Source organism: Crotalus tigris, unplaced genomic scaffold (assembly GCF_016545835.1).
Source record: "Crotalus tigris isolate CLP2741 ecotype Arizona unplaced genomic scaffold, ASM1654583v1 scf7180000018403.257466, whole genome shotgun sequence".
Lineage (NCBI taxonomy): Eukaryota > Metazoa > Chordata > Lepidosauria > Squamata > Viperidae > Crotalus > Crotalus tigris.
This window is the reverse complement of record NW_024096986.1, coordinates 87,488-96,282: the sequence shown is the minus strand read 5'-3', so window position 1 is coordinate 96,282 and position 8,795 is coordinate 87,488. Positions and strand designations below refer to the sequence as shown.

The 8,795-nt window shown below is 47.1% G+C and overlaps 1 protein-coding gene across 1 annotated transcript; it reads left to right on the top strand.

Annotated features, from left to right (window-relative positions):
• Positions 1-1,810: 1,810 nt before the first annotated feature.
• Positions 1,811-5,295, top strand: LOC120311956 (GTPase IMAP family member 9-like). Its single transcript, XM_039352081.1, has 2 exons — positions 1,811-1,924; positions 4,558-5,295. Exons 1-2 carry the CDS (start codon positions 1,906-1,908, stop codon positions 5,217-5,219), a joined length of 681 nt encoding a protein of 226 aa, XP_039208015.1. The 5' UTR covers positions 1,811-1,905; the 3' UTR covers positions 5,220-5,295.
• The last annotated feature ends 3,500 nt before the right edge of the window (positions 5,296-8,795 follow it).

The following is an 8,795-nucleotide window of genomic DNA, read 5'->3' as shown; positions in this document are numbered from 1 at the left end:
ACCCTTACAAAATAAAAGGGCTGGAAGGGACCTCGGAGGTCATCTAGTCCAACTGCCTGCTCAAGCAGGAGACCCTTACAGAATCGCAGAAGGACAGAGCTGGAAGGGACTTCAGAGGTCGTCTAGCCCGACCCCCTGCTCGAGCAGGAGACCCTTAGAAAACAGTACAGAGCTGGAAGGGGCCTCAGAGGTCATCTAGCCTGACCCCCTGCTCGAGCAGGAAACCCTTCCGTAATCATAGATTCACAGATTCTGCATGTTTCTTAATCGCAAAGCGGCCGCTTCGGGCTGTGTCCCCTCCCCCCACAAAGCCCCCTTTCCCTCCCCCAAAGCCCCCCTCCCCGTCCCCAGCAGCCTTTCAATTAGAACACAGCTGGGAGGCCGCTCGGAGGGGCCCTGTCCTTCTGTGACTCTCTAAGGGTCTCCTGCTCGGGCAGGGGGTTGGACTGGATGACCTCCGAGGTCCCTTCCAGCTCTTTTATTCTGTAAGGGTCTCCTGCTTGAGGAGGGGGTTGGACTAGATGACCTCCGAGGTCCCTTCCAGCTCTGTCCTGTGATTCTGTAAGCGTCTCCTGCTCGAGCAGGCAGTTGGACTAGATGTCCGCTGAGGTCCCTCCCGGCTCTTTTATTTTGTAAGGGTCTCCTGCTCAAGCAGGGGGGTTGGACTGCATGACCTCCAGAGTCCCTTCCTAGTCTGTCCTATGATTCTGGAAGGTTCCCCTGTTGGAGCCGGGGGGTTGGACTGGATGACCTCCGAGGTCCCTCCCAGCTCTGTCCTTCTATGATTCTGTAAGGGTCTCCTCCTTCAGCAGGGGGTTGGACTAGATGACCTCCGAGGTCCCTTCCAGGTCTGTCCTTCTATGATTCTGGAAGGGTCTCCTCCTTCAGCAGGGGGTTGGACTGGATGACCTCCGAGGTCCCTTCTCGCTCTGTCACTCCGTGGAAGGGGACATCCGAAGCGCGGAGGGAAGCGCAAGTCTCTGGGTGCCAGAGCTGCCTGGAAATCACGTGATCGTAAAGAAAAAAAGACCCAGAGGGACCCCCCCCAGCACAGCCCCCCCCTCGCCCCAACCACAGGAAAGGGGCTATTTTTTTCTCCGGGTTGATTCATCGGCTGATCCAGGCTGGGAGGCCTCCCCCTTCCACCCCCCCCCCCCGTGCAAAAGCCAGGCTCGCTTCCTCTGCTCTTGGCAGGCCGCTTTGCTGGGCGCCCCTTCCCCTCCCCCGCCTCCTGCCAGCAGCCTTTCCATCGGAACAGGGCGGGAAGGGCCCTCGGAGGTCATCTAGCCCAACCCCCCCCCCTGCTCGAGCACCAGACTCTTCCAGAATCGCAGAGTTGGAAGGGACCTGGGAGGTCATCTAGTTCCAACCCCCCTGCTCGAGCAGCAGAACCCTTCAAGAGTCTCCTGCTTGAGGGAGGGGTTGGGCTGGATGACCTCCGGGGTCCCTTTCAGCTCTGTTATTCCATAAGGCTCTCCTGCTTGAGCAGCGGGTTAGACTGGATGACCTCCAGGTTCCCTTCCAGCCCTTTTCTGGCGGAAGACCGTGGGTGAAGCTGGCCTGGAAACTGTGTGTGTGTCTCTATGTGTTTGTGTGTGTGTGTGTGTGTGTATCTCAGTGGCCCCAAATCCATCCATCAGTCCCTGACCTTGTGGGAACAAAAGCCAGAATTTGCTCTCCCCTCCAAAATTGCGCCATCCCGGGAAGCGGGGGAGAGGACCAGATGGGTCAGCCCCAAGGGGGGGGGGGTGAGGAAGGGGTGTGGCTTTTTTTAAGCTCCTCCCACTCCAATTCCTACTGGCGTCCTCTGGGGGAGGAGAGCTGGTGGTTATAATAACCAAGCGAGACGGCCTCTCCTTCGGCTGATTTTTTTGTTTGTTCTGTGCCGTGCCCCGTTGTCTGGAAATGGCTGGAAATATCCAAGGTAAAGTCTTGGTCCCGGGGGGTGGGGGGTGGGGGGTGAACTGGGGGTGGGAACTGCTGTCCTGGGTAGAGGGACAGGCCAGGATACCCTCCTGCTCATCAAGCACCGGGGGGGGGGGGCGGAAAACCCGGAGATTCAGGCAGTTCAAGTGAGTGATCAAGATTTACTGCACATTTTTTTCGCTACAAGAACCTGACCTACTAATGGATCCAATTGGAAATGAGCAGAAGATCAGACAGGCATTCAAGGTGGGCCGGGTTTAGATTGCCGGGATGCACGACCCATGATGCCTTTGACGCCTCCCTCGGGCTCAACCTGTTGATCTCCTTCGGACGGATGGACAGATGATAGATAAATCGTAGAATTTACACATAATAGATAGATAGATGATAGATAGATAGATAGATAGATAGATAGATATAAGAGAGAGAGAGAGAGATGATGGAGAGATATAGATAGAGAGGGAAAGAGATAGATGATAGATAGATAGACAGATAGACAGATAGACAGATAGACAGATAGATAGATAGATAGATAGATAGATAGATAGATAGATAGATAGATAGATAGATAGATAGAATGGATGGATAGATGGATAGATGGATAGATGGATAGATGATAGATGATAGATGATAGATTAGACCAGTGTTTCTCAACCTTTTTGATGCCGCGACCCCCAACCGGTCGTAATTCGAGGACTACTCAACCGGTTGTAAGTCGAGGACTATTCACCAGGTACAGCACCGTTTGCAGACTGGGACTTTTGGCGGGCTCAGCAGGGCAGAGACAGCCTGGACCATTCCTACTGGCTTTTGAAAGCCAATAGAATGAGACTCTATTCAAGAGAGTCTGTTCTATTGGCTTTCCAAAGCCAACAGAATAAAAGGGAGGAGCCCAGCTAAGGAAAAGGGGGAAAAAAACGGCGGACGGCGTTGTTTGGCGACCCCCGTGAAATGGTCGTTTGGCCCCAAACGGGGTCCCGACCCAGAGGTGGAGAACCGCTGCCCTAGCCCCCGTTTAAAGTATCCCCCTTACCCCCTTACGAAGAAAAGAAATAAAACTCCCGGTCCCTTTGCCTTCACCCGATGGACTGCAACCGCCCTCCCCGTCTCTCCTCTCCTTCTCTCTCTTGATCTTCTCCTCCAGCCATGCCGGCCACACCCACAGCTCCCCAACAGCTGTCCCAATCCCCCTTTTCTCCACCAAGTGCCTGTCAAAAACTCTCAGACAGCTTCGCTACAGAGAGAGAGAGAGAGAGAGAGAGAGAGAGAGAGAGATGGATGGAGGGATGGATATAAATTAGCTGATAGAGATAAATATAGAAGATAGATAGATAGATAGATAGATAGATAGATAGATAGATAGATAGATAGATAGATGGTAGAGACAGATAGATAGATACATAGGTATAAATTAGGATAGAGAGAGAGAGACAGACAGACAGACAGACAGACAGATAAACCGACAGAGAGAAATTAGGCGATAGTTAAGAGAGCGAAAGAAAGAAAGAAAAGAAAAAGAAAGAAACAAAGAAAGAAAAAGAGAAAAAGAAAGAAAGAAAAAGAAAGAGAAAGAAAGAAAGGAAAGAAATTAGGTGATAGAGATAGATATAAAAGATAGATAAATAGATAGATAGATAGATAGATAGATAGATAGATAGATAGATAGATAGAAAGGTAGATAGATAAGATATAAATTAAGTGATAGAGTTAGAGATAGATATTGAAGATAGAGATAGATAGATAGATAGATAGATACATAGATAGATAGATAGATAGATAGATAGATAGATAGATAGATAGATAGATAGATAGATGATAGATAGATAGGTAAGATATAAATTAGGTGATAGAGAGAGATAGATATAGAAGATAGAGATAGATAGATAGATAGATAGATAGATAGATAGATAGAAAGATAGAAAGATAGATGATAGATAGATAGATAGATAGATAGATAGATAGATAGATAGATAGATAAGATATAAATTAGGTGATAGAGTTAGAGATATAGAACACAGAGATAGATAGATAGATAGATAGATAGATAGATAGATAGATAGATAGATAGATAGATAGATAAGATATAAATTAGGTGATAGAGTTATAGATAGATAGATAGATAGATAGATAGATAGGTAGATAGATAGGTAGATAGATCAGATATAAATTAGGTGATAGAGTTAGAGATATAGAAGACATAGATAGATAGATAGATAGATAGATAGATAGATAGATAGATAGATAGATAGATAGATAGAAAGATAGATAGGTAGATAGATAAGATATAAATTAGGTGATAGAGTTAGAGATAGATATTGAAGATAGAGATAGATAGATAGATAGATAGATAGATAGATAGATAGATAGATAGAGAGAGATAAATTAGGTGATAGAGATAGATACAGAAGACAGAGCATAAGGATTTATTGCCAGCTTAAGCTCTCTACAAAAATCTGACCTACTAAGAGTCAGGGGAAATGACAGGCTGAATGTCGATCTCTCATGAGCGTATAGGGACTCACCTTTGATGACCTGTTTGACGCCTCCCTTGGCGCCAGCCCGGTCCTCTCCCCCTCAACGCTGCTGACCAGTCCCCTTCTTTTCTACCTTCCCCCCCGCTTTGGGTCGTAGGTCCCGAACAGAGGATCGTCCTGGTGGGCAAAACCGGAAACGGGAAGAGCGCGACGGGAAACAGCATCCTGGGAAGCCACGTCTTCGAATCGAAGATGTCTTTCGGTTCCGTCACCAGATGTTGCCAAAGGGAGGAAACGCAGGTGAAGGGCCGGAAGGTGGTGGTGGTCGACACGCCCGGTTTCCTCGACACCGGGCGTCCCAAGGCCGAAACGGCGGCCGAAGTGAGGAAGTGCGTGAAGTTTTGCACCCCGGGCCCTCACGTCATCCTGCAGGTGATCCGCCCGAGCCGTTTCACCAAGGAGGAGGAGGAGGTGGCTCAGATGATCAAGGAGATCTTCAACCTCAACGCCAAGAAATACATGATCCTCCTGTTCACCCGGAAGGAGGATCTGGAAGGGGAGGCGCTCGACCAGTTCGTCTCCAAGGGGAACTGCGCCCTGAAGGAGCAGGTGTACCTGTGCGGGAAACGCTACCTGGCTTTCAACAACAAGGCCGAAGGGGCGGAGCGAGAGGCGCAGGTGGCCCAGCTGATGGAGATGATTGACAAGCTGGTGAAGGAGAACCAGGACGCTCCTTGTTACACGGAGGAGATGATGGAGGCCGACAAGAAGACGTTGAAGAAGAGAGTGGACCTTTTCCGGTTGTGTCCTATCCTCTAAGGAACGCCGGGAAAAAATCTCCACGAGGGCAATTCTGGAAAGGGTCCCTGCTCTGCTACTCTCTCCCTCCCTCCCTCCCTCCCTCCCTCCCTCCCTCCTTCTTTCCTTCCTTCCTTCCTTCCTTCCTTCCTTCCTTCCTCCCTCTCTCCCTCCCTCCTTCCTTCCTTTCTCCCTTCCATCCTTCCTTCCTTTCTGCTTCCTTCCTTCCTTTCTTTCTCCCTTCCTCTCCCTTTCTTTTTTCTCCCGTCCTCTTCTTCCTCTCCTTCCTTCTTTCCGCTGTCTCTCCTTTCCTTCCTCCATCCCTTCCTTCCTTCTTTCCTATCTATCTATCTATCTATCTATCTATCTATCTATCTATCTATCTATCTCTACCTACCTGTCTAATCTATTATTTCCATCAACCAACCAACCAACCAATCCTTCCTTCCTTCCTTCCTTCCTTCCTTCCTTCCTTCCTTTCTCTTTCTTTCTTTCTTTTTCCTTCCTTCCTTCCTTCTTTCTCTCTCTCTTTCTTTCTCTCTCTCTTTCTTTCTCTTTCTCTCTTTCTTTCTCTCTTTCTTTCTTTCTTTCTTTCTTTCTTTCTTTCTTTCTTTTTCTTTTTTCTTTTCTTTCTCTTTCCTGTCTGTCTATCTGTCTGTCTGTCTATCTATCTATCTATCTATCTATCTATCTATCTATCTATCTATCTATCTATCTATCTATCCTGTTTCTCCAACATGCCCCTCCCTCTTGTAAAACACGCTTGACCAGAGGGCGTCATCACTCGGAAAACGACGGAGCCCCTTTGAGTGGGGTATTTAGCAGCCATCAATCAACCGATTGACCAATTGTCAGAAGGCATATATCTCTAGGGTCCCTTATCCTTCCCCCCCCCTCCATTTCTTTCCCTCTGCCTTTCCTCCTGACCCGAATCTCACTCTCTTCTCTTCCTGGGTCCTCCCCTATTCCCAGGGGGGGTGGAGGGGGGGAAGTGTTTGAGGGTTATTGCCTTGATTTCCTTTATCATGAGGACGCTGTGTAACCCTTTGCTTTCCTGCGTTCTCCTTCTGTGAACTTCAGCAAGCAAAGGGAGGGGAAGAAAGGAAGGCAACCTCCGGCAACCCATTTATCTCCGGGCTCCCAGGAGAAGGAGAAGGGGCGGACGAGAGCGCCAACACATCGCAGCCACAACCGGAGACGGCCTGGTGTTCTCTCCCCTTTCCCCACGAGGAACACCTGGGGATTGAGCCGTGTGAACTGACCGGATGAACGATTGGGATGGGTTTTTTGCTTGGGACACTTTCTACCTATCGATCCGAGAGGGGAAACCCTCCGATCCTGACTTCTGGGCTTGCTATCAACGTCTCCTAATAAAAGTTCCTTTTGGAAGAAACGGTTTCCATGAGTTCTGCTTTCTCGGGAGGACGTCTTGAAGTGGGCCCCGACACTGGGACTCGGTGAAGACATAACACACGGGTAATTTGAACAAGTCATTGATTGGGTGTGGGGGGGGGTGTCATCCTCTTACCCCTCGCCCCAATCCTTCTTCCTCCTCCTTCTCCTCTCCGCAAGCCTCACTCCCTTCTAGCACTGTTGACATTCCCTAGTTGGATCATGAAATTTCTACAAGAAACATACAGACAACACCGAGGTCCCCCCCCCCCCGGTGGAACTGCCTGCCATAAGACGTTGCGGGTGCTCCATCACTGGAGGTTTTATGAGAAGAGACTGGATGGCCACTTGTCTAAAATGGTGTAGGGTTTCCTGCCTGAAGAGGGGGTTGGACTAGAAGATCTCCAAGGTCTCTTCCCACTTTGTTGGTCTGTCTGCCTGTCTATCATCTATCATCTATCTATCTATCTATCTATCTATCTATCTGTCTGTCTGTCTGTCTGTCTGTCTGTCTGTCTGTCTGTCTGTCTGTCTGTCTATCTATCTATCTATCTATCCTACGTCTGTCTTTCTGTCTCTGTCCGTCCATCTATCCATCCATCTTTCATCTGTCTGTCTATCTTATCTATCTATCTATCTATCTATCTATCTATCTATCAGCTATCATTTATCTATCATCTCTATCTATCTCATCTATCATTTTTCTGTATCTATCCATTTGTCAACTGTCTATCAGCTATCATTTATTTATCTATATCTCATCTATCATTTGTCTGGCTATCTATCCATTTGTCATCTGTCTGTCTATCTATATCTATCTATAATTTCTATCTATCCATTTGTCATCTATCTATCTATCTATCTATCTACTATCTATTTATCTATCTATCTATATATCCTACGTTTGTCTTTCTGTCTCGGTCCGTCCATCTATCCATCCATCTTTCATCTTTCATCTGTCTATCTGTCTATCTGTCTATCTATCTATCTATCTATCTATCTATCTATCTATCTATCTATCTATCTATCTATCAGCTATCATTTATCTATCATCTATCTATCTCATCTATCATTTATCTGTATCTATCCATTTGTCATCTATCAGCTATCATTTATCTATCTATCATCTCTGTATCATTTGTCTGACTATCTATCCATTTGTCATCTGTCTATCTATATCTATCTATAATCTCTATCTATCCATTTGTCATCTGTCTATCTATCTATCTATCTATCTATCTATCTATCTATCTATCTAATCATTTGTCTGATTATTTATCCATTTGTCACCTGTCTGTCTTTCTATCCATCTATCTATATCTATCATTTCTATCTATTCATTTGTCATCTATCTATCTATCTATCTATCTATCTATCTATCTATCTATCTATCTGTCAGCTATCATTTATCTATCATCTGTATCTCTCATTTATCATTTATCTGTATCTATCCTTTGTCATCTGTCTATCTGTCTGTCTATCTATCTATCTATCTATCTATCTATCTATCAGCTATCATTTATCTATCTATATCTCTATCTCATCTATCATTTGTCTGACTATCTATCCATTTGTCATCTGTCTGTCTGTCTGTCTTTCTGTCTGTCTATCCATCCATCCATCCATCCATCCATCCATCCATCCATCTATCTATCTATCTATCTATGTATCTATCATTTCTATCTATCCATTTGTCCTGTCTGTCTGTCTTCTGTCTGTCTGTTTGTCTATCTATCTATCTATCTATCCTGTCTGAAATGGCATTGGTTTCCATGTTTGAGCAGGGGGCTGGACCAGATGACCTCCGAGTTCCCTTCCAACTCTGGGATTCTGTCTCCTACTCCAGCAGGGGGGTTGGTCTAGATGACCTCGGAGACACCTTCCAGCTCTGTTCCGATTGAAAGGCTGCTGGGAGGAGGTGGGGGGGCGGGGGGGGAGGCGACCCAGCCCGAAGCGGCCCTTGTGCGATTAACAAAGCCGGAAAAAAAATAGCCCGTTTCCTGGGGCTGGTTGGGGGGGGGGGGGGCGGGCAGGGGAGGGGGGCCGTTCGGAGTCTTTGTTCTTTGAGATCACGTGATTTCCAGGCAGCGCCGCCGCCCAGAGACTTTCGCTTTTCTCCGCTACTCAGATCTACCCTTACATGGAGTGAGTGATAAAGTTGAAAGGGAACCCTCGAGGTCATCCAGTCCAACCCCTCGCTCAAGC